Here is a 16516-nt window from a genome sequence, read left to right as displayed (position 1 = left end):
AGACTTTTTGACGCTTTAATATTCTACTGTTGAACTTCCCAATGATTTTGAAAATGACAATTCACTTTTTATACTATCCAAAACTTCTCATTTTGATTTTGTTTTGAATTTGCCTTCTATTTATGACTCCTACTCCTCCATCTGAAACTTATTTCCTTAAAACCATTTCCCTAACTTCCACCAATAAAAGCATCAGTGAAAGTGAGTAATTCATGTTGTTGCCCTTGGTGCATGTGCATTGGCAGGGACCAGCTGGAAATGTTCCTGTGCCTGTTTGGTTCGCCTGTTACTTTCATGCCCTCTCCATTCCTCCCTTGGACCAGTTACTGATGTTGTAACTAAGTCTAGTCTGGACATGGCCAACTTTGTGCTCTAAATGTGCTTCCCCTCCCATTGCTCTTTGTAGACATGATAGATAATTTTAGTGAGGATGAAGTAGTGGAAGGACAACCAGAGGAATGTTGAATGGTCACAGCCCAAGTGGCAGATATAATGTCTTTTTCATGAGCATTAATGAGCCAAGATGTTTGGCGAAAGTACATTACAAAGACTTCGTGAGAGGACATTATGACTGGACCCTGTAGGTCTTGCTTATATTCATGGGGAATCAGTATCCACACATCCTGACCTTTACACTACACTGGCCCATACTAAGTAGGAGAGTAGATGTCAAACTAATGGCAGAATTTGGGGAAATTTTTCTTTTTCCTTTACAAAAAAGGTGGACAGTGTTTTGAATACAACTTGCCATAGGACCTGAAAGTGTAAGAGTTCTGGCTGTTTGAAGAGAAAGAAAATATAAATCTATTTATTTGAATGCTAAAAACTAGCCTTCTCTCAGGGGCTTAAAGAAAACAGCCCTGAGAAATGGGAGTGAACTGCAAGATAGTGTTTGTGTAACAAGTACCTCAAACCACAGAAGTCACATGGGCTCTTTCTGCTTTGCTACTTTTGATTACTTGTCAGAGGGTTATACTTTTAGTTTCCCCCACCCTGCAAGGCCACTCAACCATGTGCTAGCTGGAGTAATCTTTACTCACAATGTCTTTACAAAAACTCAGGAAACAGAGCAGCAATGGCAATTTCATGGAGTACTGTGGTGGTCCAGGGCATAGCTCTTACTCCACACTCACAGGCAATTTTACCATGGATGATGATAACAGAAGGCTTCAAATGCTGGCAGATACTGTGGCTACTTTGCCTCGGGGAAGAAAGCAGGTATGAATGCTATTTTTTACCTTTTACAGTGTTCTTGTTCTCTTGAGAGCAGAGTGATATATTTGTCTGACTGCATGTTAAAAATGTTATTTCAGATCCTTTGAAACTAGTGGCTCAGAGTATGAGTGAAGAAAGAGGCAAGGAGCCCAGAAAACTCACACTCTAGTCATTAAATCTTAATTTAAGATTTAAGACCATAAGAAAACATTTTTAAGGCAAACCTGAAAGAATATTATTTTCTTACTACAAGAGGTATTTTGATAATATAAAAATCATTAAGCATATCAGCTTGAAGATGGTGTGTATTGTAGACACAACCAGTTTGAGAATTATTGCTCCTTTTTCCTATATGTCTCCCATTGGGAAGGAGTCCTTCCCACCCAGGCTCTCTCCCAGTCTCTAATAGTCATGTCAGTTCATAATCCAGGGAGAATGCATATTTTTTAGTGCAAGTTTTATTGACAACATTATCTTTAGTTCTGGGCACTGGCATGTACCTCACACTATTGGGAATTAAGACTTTTATTGAATAAATGAGTGCAAGATGTGCCACTTAGTAGCTGTGGAATCTTGAATAAGTCATTTTCTTCTCTAAGATTCAGTTTGCTTTTTTCTGAAATGAAGATAACAATAGAACCATCCTGCGGGCTCTTCTGCGGTGTAAGTGAAGAAATGCGCGGTGCTTAACAGAATGACTGATATGCAGTATGTGCTCAATAACTCAGTAATTGTGTTATTATTTTAATTTTGATTGCAAAGTATTTCCCTAGAGAGGGAAACTTATTTGGGAAAATCCATGTCCAACTGGATTTATTGAGAGTTTTTTCAATTTCCAACTTGTAAAACAGAATTAAACCAAAAAAGTCTCTTCAGATTTTGGTTTGTTAGCTTGCTATAATGTCCCACATACACATCTGAATGCAAAAATATTTAGAATTGTTTTAAAGCATGAATTTTTGCCCTTAAATCTTGCATGCATATTGTATGTTCCTCTTAAGCCTTCTAGTTTCAGGATTACAGAGTTATAGCATAGTGGAAGAGTCATGATCTTTTTTTAGTGATGCACATAGTTGATTCTTTGGTATTTTTCAAAAGAAATAAGGGAATAATTTGTTCTGGTTTGGATGATTGATCTTTTTCAATTCCAAAGTGCCTTTATGACATTAAATTTAATAAAAAAAAATCATTCCTATCGAGTTATTTTCTGGAAATAAAGCCCCTGTGGGAAATACCAAAACCTTTATTCACTTTTCAGGTGTATAGCAGTGTAGGGTGTATAAAGATGAGAAGGACAATTTCCTGGCCTTATAGGGTTTACGATTGAGTAGACAGAACAAGTAGGTGTTATACAATATAAAGTAACATACATGCTCTAACCCAAGTACATGTCTTTGAATACAGTCTTCAAGGATAGATGTACTGTATATTGAAGGGTATTCCAGAGCAAAGGAACAATTAAAATGCTGAGGTACAGATCTTGGGGCCCTTAGGGCAGTTTAAGTAATAGTACATAACTCTGTTAGATAGACCTGATGAGTGTCTGTGTGGGAGAGGAGAGGAGACCTCAGAGCAGGCCTGCTTTTCGTAAGATTTGGACCTGAGGAAGGAGTAGTCTGACCAGCACACAGGGAACCAACTGAGCATGACTGAATACAAAGTTTTAGGAACCTTACTCTGGAACCTTGCTTGTCGGTAAGTGGCTAGAGACTAGTGGTGAGGGAGCAATTTTTGCAGTAGTTGGAGAAAGAGAAACTGAAGGAATGGAAAAGAGACATAAAGACTTGGCTGTGAAAAGCAGAGAAGAGGGAGCCACATTTGGTTTGAAGCCTGAGTGAAGAAAGCATGAACTGAAATGAAGCAATCAGGGAGTCTATGGGAGAAGATAACAATTTAGGTATATGAGATACAGATGTGTGTGTGTGTGTGTAATCTGTATATCTATTTACACATACACACACACTTCCACACCAATTATTTTACTAATATGTTCACATCTTTTGTAGGTCTTTTCTTCTCCCTTTCCTCATATTCTTTCCCATTGTAAGACTCCTCCTATTCAAATCTCTTTTTGTTACTGTTGTGAAATTTATTTAAGGAAAATAAAAAGTAAAACAAAACATTTGTATATGATATATTTGATTCTGTACAATTATCATCAATGAGACTTGATGCAAGTTTATTCCCACTGTTCAAAATTTTCCAAATGGATGTTCATTTACTTTAACTGGTCTTTAGAGAATAACTATTCATTTGGCACTGACTGAATTGCAGGCAACGAGATCCCTGTGAAGCAATCCCACAAGCAGGTGTTTTCTGCCCACTGTTATTTTCAACCCTTTCAGTGCTGACGTCAACAATTCATACTTCTTGTTATCATTTGCTTTGGTTTCTGCAAAGCTGTGTCTGGTTAGCCCGTAGTTTCAGATTAATTTTCAGAATCATTTGGGTGTTTGCACTCAACATTATTTAAAAATAGATTTCTCTGTGTTTGTATTATCTCAATACCTGTTTTTGTAGGAGGTGACATACGCCCAGTGAGGTCTCCTGGTTTTGAACACAGTTTTAGGAAAAAAAATCCCTGCAATGGAAAATGCTGTAGGAAGGAGATGGTATGAAGTAGTGTTATCTTGATGAATGTTGTGATACTAAAAGAGTAGTCATGGGCCTTACACCCATTTTCCCAAGGGCAGTAGGTCACCCTTGGAAAGTAGTTTTCACTGAATTCTCTAGTGAAAAACTGACAAACAGATGGGAAGACTGAATATGCATTCGTGGAACCACACACTGTTTTTCTTTGTTTGGTTTTCTTTGGTTATCAAATTATTACTAAATAGACAACTTCTGAAAGGGTGATTTCAGTTCTAAGTCAGATATAGAATATTGTACTGACTTTGTATGTATTTCTGAGATGGATTCTGCCCTTCAGGAGCTTTTGTTTTATTTCTGGCCACACACTCATCTGTCACCAAAATTCCTAAGTGTTCTTGATGTTAACAAGATATTTTGATCATTTAATGAATACTTTTAGTAGGAAACTGTTAATTTCATTACAAAAGAATTTGATAAGGAGTCTCTAATCCATATTGTGGTGTGCTTAGTGAATATATCCAAAAATTTTTCTTGAAAGAGATTCGTGAGCCCACAATAAGAATTTCTTGAGAAGCTGCAACGTTGTACAGTATTTACATTCCTTAAGAGCACTTATAGTTAAGAAATTGAGTTCAGCTCCATTATTTTGTTAATCTTAAAATATTTCTGCAGAACTGTGTTATTCTAAGCCTCCTGACTCAAAAAGGGGAAAAACCTGTATTCATGGAAGAATTGGGAGGGTGAGGTAGGGTACTGGAAAGGGAGCAGAACACATAATTTGTGGACTTTTGAAACAAACAACAAAACAAAAATATCTCATCTGTGAATAGGTATCTGCCCCTTCCCCCACTCTTGACACTTTCAGGAAATGAGTACACAGTGAGGAGAGGAAGTAGCAGGCCTGTTACTTAGCAACAGAAGTGGCTACAGTATGAAACTACAAGCTCCTTTGCAGGGCTGACTATCTGGCTCTGCTACAGATTTTTCCTATTTTTTGCAAACTGACAGTTGAAATATTTGGTCTTGTTTCCCACTAAAGAAGGACATTGTGAATCATCTCATAGCAACAAAAACTTTGTTGCATTTTTTTGGTAAGCTTTTAAATCACCTGACTAAAAACACAAGAGTTGGAATCCTCAGCCCAAACCCCAGGCATCTTTATATTAGAAGCTGAAAAAAAGTGAAAAGCATTAGTTGCTCAGTCGTTTCCGACTCCTTGTGACCCCATGGACTGTAGTCCATCAGGCTCCTCTGTCCATGGAATTCTCCAGGCAAGAATATTGGAGTGGGTAGCCATTCCCTTCTCCAGAGGATCTTCCCAACCCAGGGATCAGAGGCTAGCAAGGGGTTAAGGAGCTTTGTCTTCTCAGGAGACATAATTGAATGTGTAGTTTGCAACCCTGCCAAATTGCTAAACCTAGATTTCTCATATTAGATAATGTGTAATAAAAGACAGCTGTTGCTAGCATATGCTGTTTGTTGCATACCAGTTCCTCATTAAAGAGTTTTGGTGTCATCCCTCCAGCCCTGAGAAAAGACTCGGGTTGGGAGGGCGGTCTAGGGAGCAGAGACTCCACTGGTCAGATTCTAGAAGAAGGCTGCTCACTCCAGGGACAGGCTGCAGACAAAACTTGTTCTAAAGTGTAAGATCTTTGATAAGAACTCAGACATACTTCTTTTCACGTAGACAGATAGTTTGGTCGAACCCTAAGAACATTCCACATCGCCTGAGTCTGAGAGTTCAGATAAAAAACAAGTAGGTACTGTGTCTAGATGTGGCATGTGTCAGAGAATTTGATGGTGCTTCATTTATTTAAATTTTTTTTTAACTTAAATGTTAGGTGCCTATGACAGGCTCATTGCTGATCCAGAGTGGAAGTTAATTTATAATTTGATTTAGTCTGATTTTTTTCTTTTTCTCACTGAACCCGAGTCAGTCCACAAGAACTGAGTTTCTTCTCTGCATCTCATGTTGTGCTAGGTAGAAAATTCCATTTTAATCTAGCTAATTAGCTAGAGTAGAACTGTTAACCCAAGAGAGGTGGGGAAATTTCCTTTTCTACAGACAACTTGGATTTGTCTTGTGGACTTAATTTTGTATTTGAATCTATCTAGAATGATTTTTTTTTTTAATTTAGAAGGCAGGTTAATGGAGGATGAGATGAAATCTTGAGATTCTCATCAATGCTATGATTATTTGCTTAGCAAATGTGTATTTAAAATTGATGAGGAAAAAGTCTTAAAACTTTAAGAATTCATTAATTCCTGCTAAATGAATGAAAATGAACTATTCATTCATTTAGCAGTTGTGTATTTAATGTTAGGTGTCTATGATAGGCTCATTGCTGATCCAGAGTGGAAACTAATTCATAATTTGATTTAGTCTGATTTTTTTCTTTGTTTCACTGATGACCCATGTCAGTCCACAAGAGCTGAGTATCTGCTCTGCATCTCGTATTGTTCTAGGCAGATATTTCCATTTTAATCAGGTCAATTAGCTAGAGTTTGACTGACTTTGTTTTCTATTAGTCCTTTTGCTATGGTTCTTGCTGTTTTAGAAGTCAGCTTTTTTTTTAATCCTTGTTTGTTTTCTTTCATTAAAATTTTATTTTATATTTTTAAAAGTCTACCCTTGAGCTTTTCCTATGAATATTTAATTTAATGGACAGAGTTGAAGACTCATATAAATCTTTGCATTTCCCACTACCACTTACTTGCTTGTATTGTTATCTAGTAGTTTACTTTTGTTTTTCTGTTTAGCTGTTTATATGGTTCCATTCTATTCCAAACCCTGTGCTAGATGTTGGCGTAGAAATAAAATGAATACATCCCTCAAGAGGCCCAAAGGCTACAAGTAATTATGAACAGAAGTGAGGTGTTTAATCCCATCTGCCCTTCATATAAGTACACATATATGCTTCCACATATATAAATATATGCATAATCTGATTAGTATTGATAGCAAGAGTAATATTTTTAAATATAAAGACTAGTTGTGATTTACAGATAGCATGATATGACCTACCTAAGTACTTTACATCCAAAATAAGGATAAAAGCCAAGCAAATGGAAATAATGAAAATAAAAAAATATGAGTATAGTATAGTTGAGAGGTTGAGAATGCTTGGGCATATCAAGTTTATTGCTCTCTTCCACAAGAAGGCAGGCCACTGCATAGCTGAATGGTCCCCACCCTTGTTAATGGCACTTATCAGGACAAAATCAGGCTGAAACAAACCACACAAACTGTAACAGGCCTTCCGCAGTTAGTCCTTATAAATTAAAAATAGATTGTTGCTCACTCGCTAAGTCGTGTCTGATTCTTTGTGACCCCGTGGATGGCAGCATGCCCGGCTTCCCTGTCCTTCACTGTCTCCTGGAGTTTGCTCATTCATGTCCACTGAGTCAGTGTTGCTACCTAACCGTATCATCCTCTGCTCCCCTCTTCTCCTTTTGCCTTCAATCTTTCCCACCATTAGGGTTTTCTTTTAAGCAAATATAGAGAAGTGTGTGTGTGTGTGTGTGTGTGTGTGTGTGTGTGTGTGTGTGTTTCGGTTCTGAGCCTTCTCTTGTTGTAGTCTTCAAGAGGATATAAATGATTTGCAGTCCAGAGCTAATAAAAGAGGAAAGTATAATAAATTTATTATTATTGTAGGAAGATGTCAGTTTTTCATTGGGTTAACAATACTGACTGGTGGCCAAATTCTGAACTCTGAACCATTCAAGAAAATTTGTGAGAATGCTGGCATTTTGTACTTGGTAATTCAAATTCCTTACAGTGATGTAGCTTCTCTAACAAATGCCTTAATGAAGATTTCATTTGTGTGTTAATTTCTTCTGCATACTTTTCTCCTTTTGGCTGTTATCTTCTATTTTACTTTTATTTGTTTGGACTCCTGCATTATCTCCTGATATTTTCTGTAGTCACTGATATATAAGAAACATAATAGGTTGCCACTTAAACAAACACCTTGGACTAACCAGTAGCATGAACTTCTGTTTTGGAACCCTGGACCAACACTTGAGAAAGAGCTGATTAACATTTGTTAATGCCTAAGCAAAGAACCAACACAAAACACACAAAACTCACTATAATTACCTTAAAAGAAAGATGACACCTTTCAGCAACTTTTCCTTTATTTATAATGATAGACTGTATCCTGGAAGCTTATCTCTAAATGATCTCTTCCCAAAACATGCAGAGGAGTAAAGTGAAAGTGTTAGTTGCTCAGTCCTGTCTGACTCTTTGCAACCCCGTGGACTATAGCCTGCCAGGCTCATCTCCAGGGAAGAATACCAGAGTGGGTTGTCATTCTTATCTCCAGGGGATCTTCCCGACCCAGGTATCAAACCCCGGTCTCCCACATTGCAGGCAGATTCTTTACCGTCTGAGCCACCAGGGAAGCAAAAGGTTATGTCATTTACAACATTTATACCATTCTGAAGTTCCTTTCCTTTCTTGGCTGAAATCTCACTGTACTCTTTTAAAATGATTGCAAAAGTAAATCATAAAAATAATTGAGGTTCTGAGTCCCTCATTTTACCCAAATTATGCTTCTAGGTATTAGATGATTTTATCCTTCTAAAAACAGTAACATATTGAACTATTACAATAAACAGTCATTTCAACAGCATCTCCCCAAACTATCAACTATCTGGGTTTTATATGCCATTCTATGGGTGTTATTTTTTCTTTGGATTTCAGTGTGATTATAAACCGTTGTGGTTAAACTTTTAGAGGCTATTTTAGATACAGATTAGATAGGAAGTTCTTTTTGGAAGCTTTGGAATTTTGCCACATTACATTAACTCTTTTGCCATAGGGTGTTATTATCGAAGCCTCTTTTAATCTTTCAAATGGAATACCTGAATGGTTCCTTTCCCAGCTCTCCTTTGCTATCACTGGAGAATGGAAATCACTGCCTTTCTGTAACGATTTCCCAGGAGTGGGGCCAAAGAAGAGTCCTTTGTGATTTAGAACATTTTACAGATGTGTCTTAAGGATCTTTCAATAACTGTGTACTTGTATTTTTCAGCTTGCTCTGACAAGATCGAGTTCTGTGGGTGACTTTTCCTGGTCTCAAAGGTAAAGAATTTCATCTATTTTTTGGTGTCTCACCAAGATGTTTAGGAACACAGCTTTCCAGGCTGTTGATATCTCATACACACACACACACACACACACACACACACACACACACACAGAGTCATATATACTACAATTTATACAAACATCAGCTATTTTTTATTGACAGCTATTTTTAATGATAGATATGTGCCAAATGTGATACTTTGATCTTCATTCCTAGCTTTTTTTTTTTTAACAGAAAGATTGTTACTGTGGAAAAACAAGATAATGGAACATTTGGATTTGAAATTCAGGTGGGCAGTTTTCAAATTTTCCAGACTTTTAATTAAGAAAGTGGCACTGGCAATGTCATGATATTTACCAAGAAAGAATGAAGTCGGGCTTAGGGATTGATAGAGGCTGTGACTTGTGCTCTATGTGTGGCTGCTTTTGGTAGTTTTTCATTGTGTTGGGTACCATCAAGGAAAGAAAGCATTCAAGCAGATAAAGTAATCACCCTGAGATTTACTCAACTTCTTGTTTCTCTTTGCTTTATTCTTCTTGTCAGTCTGAGACTGATCAGAAATTCTTGCTATCAGTCAGCTCATAAAGAAGAGAATGACGTGCTCTTTATAGGTGAATCTTATATATTTCCATTAGTGATGGGTTTTGCATAATAATTTCTTATACTGTGCATCAGATTTTGTCTACACTTCAGTATTCAGAGATACTTGAAAGAAATGCATTTGTGTATATGGACTGCATCTATTCATTTATAGTTACTATTACATTTGAAAATACTAAAGCTTTCATATTGGACTTTATGAGAAGTTTGTACTCTTCTTTAGTGATAGCATTTTATAACTACTATTTGAAAATACTTAAGAATATTTGGCTCTATGCGTGTATTGCCTCATGCTGTTGGAAATTTTAAGTCTTTATGGATTTCTATTTAATAGCCTAAGAATTTAATTTCTTATTTGCTGTCTGCTTTTTCATGGCTATATTTGTAAATATAATGCATTAGGTCAAACAAAGGCTTGTCTAATTAAGCACAACAGAAGTAGTTTAAGTACTACTGTGTTCTTTTTCCATTACACTTTGCATTTCTTTTAGAAACATTCTGCATAATCATATCCTCATGCGAAACATCAGTTTTTATATCTTAACTTTGGTGCTGGCTTCAGAAAACTTTGGTGACTAATCATCAGGGCAACAATTGGAAACTCAGTGTGTTTTAAGATTAGGAACAGGAAGCTGCTCTATAAGACACATTTTAAGAATAAACAAAATGGAACTTTAGCTGCAATGAGCAGGGAGAAGGCTCTCAGAGAAAAGAAGAGACCTTTTCCTTTCTGAATTCTACTTTTGAATTTGGTGAAATCTCTAATTCTTTCATTGGGCTTCAGAAACATAGTACTCTCTCTTATTCTTCGTTGTCATGAAACACTCCCTATTCTGTATTGTAGAGACACTGTGCTTTTTGTGACCACTTCTTTTCAAATGAGAATTATGCCCAAGGATGCGCAGTGATTGCTACTGAAAACAGGAGCAGACTGCTCATTTATCCTTACTTAATGTGACCAAGGAGACTCTCTTCTCATCTTTCTATAGACATATCACTGCTTCCCCCACATTTCTCCTTCATACCATAAATACTACATGGAGCAAGAATCAAAACTGTCATTAGTAGACAGCAAGTTATAGTGGCCTGAACCTTTGTGGATTCACATGAATGACGGCTTCACCTCTGGACTGTAGCATGTTATTTTAGTGATGCAAGTGTCCATTCCTCTGCAAATTCCCTATGGGTGTATGCTTTCCATTACTAGCTCTATGCATTATCTATTACCTAGTACTCACAAGGTTTATAGTGATTGTCAAATAGGGGGCATGCCCTGAGAACATTTTAAAGGCCAAGTAGAACCTCACATACCCTTATTATGCCTCCAGGACATGTATTTGGGTCCTGGTCAGTGGGGCACAGGGCAAGCTGGGAGAGAATAAGTCCAAGTCCTCTGGTTTCCATGGATGTTAGCGTTTTGCTGATATGGAGAGACCAGAACACAGACCTTAGATTCATTTACAACTGAATTTGTGTTCTTTCAGTGCTACTTTAGTAGGCTCTTCGGCATTTCAGATGAGATAACATATGTGAAGTACTTAGTACTTAGTAATGTGCCTGGTTCCAATAGAAGGTCAGCAAATGACAAGGAAGAATCAAGGCTATTGGGCATGAGAAAGTAGTGTACTTTTGTGTCTCTAGGAAATGACTGAACAAAAGAAAAATATCCAACTGATTAGTTCTTTCTAAACCTTTGGGACCTCTGCCTATCTCTAACCACAAATTTTACACCTGTAGCAAACATATACGCAAGTGCATGCTACATCAATTAATGTTTCTCCTTCACTGTACTTACTTTGCTTCCTGGACATGGAGTGTAAATTCTCACTGCTAATGAGAATCATTATAACAGCGGTTTCCCAAAGGAAGTTCTCTTATAGCTTTGGTCCATGTGTTGTGTGAACCAGACCATGCTTCATTTCTGGAAGGACCTGGGCAGTGGCAAAAAATTTCCTGGCAAAAAAAATCTGTTAAAGGAATCTCTGATATTGATGGAAAGTAAATTCAGTTCAGTTCAGTTCAGTTCAGTTCAGTCGCCCAGTCATGTCCGACTCTTTGCGATTCCATAGACTGCAGCATGTCAGGCCTCCCTGTCCATCACCAACTCCTGGAGCTTGCTCAAACTCATGTCCATTGAGTCAGTGACACCATCCAACCATCTCATCCTCTGTTCTCCCCTTCTCCTCCTGCCTTCAATCTTTCCTAGCATCAGGGTCTTGAGAGTAGATTACATGATCTCTAAAAGTCTCATCTGCCTTTAAGATATGGGGATTCTAAATGCCTTTCAGAGTGAATAGAAATCCCTTCAAGGTTAACAAAGTCAAGTTTCTAGAAGTTTCTTGCATTGATTGACTTCTGGTTCTGCTGGTTCTGGAAATTGTATGTCTAAAATATAAAGGAATGGACATTGGACATTAGTTTTTCCACAAGGATGCAGTACTGGAATGTGGTTTAATTTTAGGAAACAGATATTAGGAAGACCTACTCAACTCAGAATGCTGATTTTGACTCTAAATGGAACTAGGCCTCATGACCTAAATATGTGAAAAAGAAGAATATAGATCACTGGGCCACTCTATCATCAAACGCTGATGCTGTGTTCTTGGTACAAATCAAAAGGAAAAACAAAACCAAGTTGCTTTTGCCAAATTGAGGCAAGAGGTGAAGCATAACTTTTTCTCTTTTAGTCGAGTGGCTAATGAATTGGTGAGTATTCAGGGCAGGTGTACCAACGAGCATTCAGGAATGAAGATAATTGAGTCAATTATAATGCTTTTGAATTAATGAAGGGCAGATTGTCATTATTTGCAGAACTCTGATTTAACATAATTATTGTTGGCATATCTCCCTTGCTGGATGTGTAATGTTTCATATGCTCCTGTAATGAGTACTTTAGCTTGGGAGAACCACATAGAGATTTTTCTCTCTGCTCTTGGCTACTGTTGTTTTATCCTACTGGGGAAAGAGAAACTGAATTTTTCTTGTTAAATATACAATAGCATCAAGTGGTCTCTTAGGCATGAAAGTCTTAAATCTTAAACCAGTCTTACGCTACTTGCTTTCTTAAGCCAGATGTGTTTTCTTTTAACATTTGTTTATTTATTGTTTGGTTGTGCTGGTTCTTTGTTGCTGTGTTGCTTTAGTTGTAGTGAGTGGGGACTACTCTCTAGTTGCAGTGAGTGGGCTTCTCATTGCAGTGGTTTCTATTTTAAAAAAGCACAGGCTCTAGAGCATGTGGGCTTCAGTAGTTGTGACTTGCAGGCTCAGTAGTTGTGGCACATGGGCTTAGTCGCCCCCTGGCATGCGGGATAATATTGGACCAGGGATCCAACATTGTGTCTCCTGCATTGGTAGGCAGGTTCTTTACCACTGAGCCACCAGGGAAGCCCTAGATGTGGTTTTTTTTTTAATGAATGGGGTCAGCTACAGAATGTGTGGAAGTGTCAGATTGGTCCTTAGATTCAGTTTATACTCAGAAAAGCTTCCCAAATTGTTATTTATATTTATGTTATGTAAGGTAACTGATACTGCTTAATTTTTTTGACAAATAGATTTTGAGGTTTTTAATAGTAATTATGTATCTTTCTCATTTTACAGACTTACAGGCTCTCAAACCAGAATACCTGCTCTGCAGATACATGCACCCTGATCTGCAAAATCCAGGAGGACAGCCCAGCACACTGTGCTGGCCTGCAAGCTGGTAAGTCAGAACTATGCTCATGTTTGGGATTATTTAAATAGCAAGAAATTTTTTTTTTTTTTTTTTTTGCTGGTGAAGGTCAAGATGTGATTGTTGCTTTGAATTTCCTCAGCTCCTTTATGTTGCCAAGGTTTGGGGCTTGTGTGTTTTGTTTCATTTGTGGGTCAGGAAAGATTATTTAACCAACCATTTTAACACTTGTTTTTCTTGGCATCTCCCAGGTGACGTCCTTGCAAACATCAATGGTGTGAGCACAGAAGGCTTTACCCACAAACAAGTTGTTGACCTGATCAGATCATCAGGAAACCTGTTAACGTAACTATCTGGCAGCTTCCTGTGGGGCTTAAAAAGTTGTTACGGTCTCTCATAATGCCTGTTGAGTGAATGAATAGGCTTTTTGTTCAGGATCACAAGAAGGGAGGCAGCGCGCCATAGCTTGGGGTCTGGGTACAGACGTTTCTATCAGTTCCTTTTGTTTCTCAAGGTTTCCTCAAACTTGAACATGTTGTCAACATCTGAAGTCAGAGGGCATCAGTAACCCAAACGTCTGCGTGGGAAGGATAACATTAAAAAAATTTATTTTTGATTCAAATTCAATTAAACTGGCCCACATTCTCTTTAGACAGAGAGGAATGGATCCAATTTCCGTGGACATAATCCTGTGGTTAGAGCAAATGAAAGTTCAGAAGGGCCGAGCTTTTTCTTCTTGTACCACCAGCCAGTTGTTTTTCTCTCCTGGTGTTGTCTGAAAGAACAGTCTGCTCAGCCCTCCTGCCCTGCAACACATACACTGACTCTGCTACTATTCCCGACTTACTAATGGGATGTGCGTTTCCCCAATAGAGATTCAACTGATGTTTCCACCCTTAGACCCTAATAAGACAAAGATGGAATTCACCCATTCATTAAAATAATATTTATTGAGCAAATACTATATTCCCAGCTCTGTGACAGGCTCAGGGAGACAAAGACTCTTCTACTGCTTTATTAATTATGGAAAGAGATAGGTAAGAAAAGCCCACAAAAATAAGTAACTTTGATATTTAAATTATGATAACTATTATGGAGAAAGTAGAAAAAGGTATGGGATAAAACACTGAATGAGAGGGCTGCATTTTTAGTTGAAATGTTAAAAGTGGTCCTTTCTGAGAAGGTGAATTTTGAGCTGAGAGCGAAATGATGAGAAGGGATGACTTGAAGCACTCCTGGTGAGAACATTTCAGGTGAAAAAGAGAGGTTTAAGTTATCAAAGTAGGCTTGGCATGTTCAAGGGATAGAGAGATAGCCAGTATAATTAATTGGTGGCTGGTGAATTAAGAAGAATAGAGTAAGAAATGAAGACAGAGTGTCTTCCAGGACGCAAAGCATGGGTCTCACCAGTCAGGTTTAATGGTTTAGAATTTATTCTGATTATCTTTTATTCTTTACAGTCATCTCGTGAAGTTGATTTTATTCCTATTTATAAACGAAGTGACTCAGACTGAAATGAGGTTTAGTTAAAACCAACCACCTAGTAAGTGCCCGCACTGGGACCTGACCATCTGCTCTGGATGCCAGGATCCTTTCTCGAGCTATCCCATAGCTGTTCCTTGCAAGCTGGCAATAAAAAAATTCCCTGGACATGCTTAGTCTAAAACTTCAAAGGAGGCTTTTTTTTGGGGGGGGGGTGGGAGGCGGTTGTGTGAGAGTAATTTCGGAAGATGACTTGTGGTGGAAGAGGACGGTGTCCAACTCTATAGTTCCTATGAGTTCAGGATAAAGGACGAGGACCACTCTAGCTCCAGAGAAATTTCAATCTATGAGGTAGGAACATGTTCAAGGGAACATGCTTGTGGTTAGAATCAGAAGCCTGTATTCCAAATGGGTGAAGTGGGCAGACCTCAGGTGTATACAGTAGTGGGTGGAGACAAGTGGAAATCCAGAGGTCAGGGAAATGAGAGACAATTTGTACAAATACTGAAGACAGCGGCCAATCTATGCCTACAGTTCTGCCCACAGATATCTGTTGCTTGGGTAGATCAGATCAACAGTAAGGTATCAAACAGATTCACATGGATCCTCCCTATCATCTAGAGTCAAGAGCCCAAAATGAGAAAGCTGATTTGTTGACTTGCTATCATCTCATTGTCTTGGGTATAATGCTATTTGGAAACAGCGTCATACCCAATAGACTGCATTTAATATTTTTATTTTACCTGGACAAATTTCTTGCATCTTTATAGAGTTACAGCTTATTTATCAGAATGACTTTGAACCAATCCTCAAAAAGATGCTTAGTTTTGTATCTCATACGTCGTATTTCTCTCATTCAGAATGATGCTTTAGTAGTCAAAATAAAGGCTTCTAACTTGAGCCCACAAAACAAATAAATCACTCAGGATAGAACAAGTCTCTTTATTTTCAGAAAGGCATTGGTATAGGATAAAGAACACCATTAAATTGATAATTATAGGATTAAAGTTTGTACACTTAAAAGTTTTGAGATGAGTCATTTGAAAGTTAATATCTCAGTAGTTCTGATCCGATTTGTTCTAGTTCTAAGGTTTGGGCAATTTACAGAGGTAAAATTTTCTAGAATCTTAAGGAAGAAAAGATTTTCCCATTTTAAGAAGTAGTTTTTTGATTTCATTGTTTGAAAGTCCCTAACGCGGGTTTTCAATTGCTGTATTCCTCACGTTTAGCATGGTGTCTAGAGTCTGCCTCATAGTAGATGCCCAATGAATATTCACCAAATGAGAAGTGGTTCAGCCAGACCACACAACACGAGAACAACCATCATTGCCCTAGAGTGGCTTCTATAAAATGAGCTACAGTTTACAAATAAACCAGAGTCTTTTCTTCTAGTCACCCTCTCAAAGGGTGTATTTTTTTTTTTCCCCAAATTCTTTCTTTGAATGTTGTCAGAAGGTTTGGCTTAGGTCCAGATACTTGAAGTGCCATGAGAATGGTGACATTTATGTTGCTTTTTGAGGATAGTCTGTGCTCAAAGTGTAGTACCCCGTAAGGGATGGTGCTTGTTTGAATCACTCATGTTATTTCCCGCCCCCCTCCTTTTTTTCTTAAAACAGGATAGAGACTCTTAATGGAACAATGATTCTCAAAAGAACAGAGCTTGAGGCAAAGCTGCAAGTTTTAAAGGTAATTTAATTTAATACAGTGAGGCAAATTTTTCATCCTTGAATGTGTGAGTGGAAGAATAAAGATCTATTTAAAGAATTGAGATAGCCCTTGAAGATGAAATGTCGTGATGAGTCTAAACTGCTGAATTATCAAGAGCCATACAATTACCTTTGCAGGAATATTAAATTCTACAAAC

The 16516-nt window shown here is 37.8% G+C and overlaps 1 protein-coding gene across 6 annotated transcripts in view; it reads left to right on the top strand.

The window, feature by feature from the left end:
- The window catches only part of CYTIP (cytohesin 1 interacting protein), a 78018-nt gene that overhangs the window by 47073 nt on the left and 14429 nt on the right, over positions 1–16516 (top strand). For 5 of the 6 annotated variants that reach the window (XM_065927862.1, XM_065927860.1, XM_065927864.1 and 2 more), the window contains 5 exons: positions 8844–8893; positions 9135–9189; positions 13098–13200; positions 13422–13515; positions 16269–16338. In XM_065927862.1, coding sequence (XP_065783934.1) covers positions 8844–8893; positions 9135–9189; positions 13098–13200; positions 13422–13515; positions 16269–16338 — 372 coding nt within the window. Of the gene's footprint in view, positions 1–1003; positions 1219–8843; positions 8894–9134; positions 9190–13097; positions 13201–13421; positions 13516–16268; positions 16339–16516 lie in introns of those variants that run through there. The other variant, XM_065927859.1, reaches the window with a different exon arrangement.

The sequence above is a fragment of the Muntiacus reevesi genome, chromosome 3, assembly GCF_963930625.1.
Source record: "Muntiacus reevesi chromosome 3, mMunRee1.1, whole genome shotgun sequence".
NCBI classification, from domain to species: Eukaryota; Metazoa; Chordata; class Mammalia; order Artiodactyla; family Cervidae; genus Muntiacus; species Muntiacus reevesi.
The sequence above is the reverse complement of the archived record's forward strand: the minus strand, read 5'-3'. Positions and strand labels throughout refer to the sequence as shown.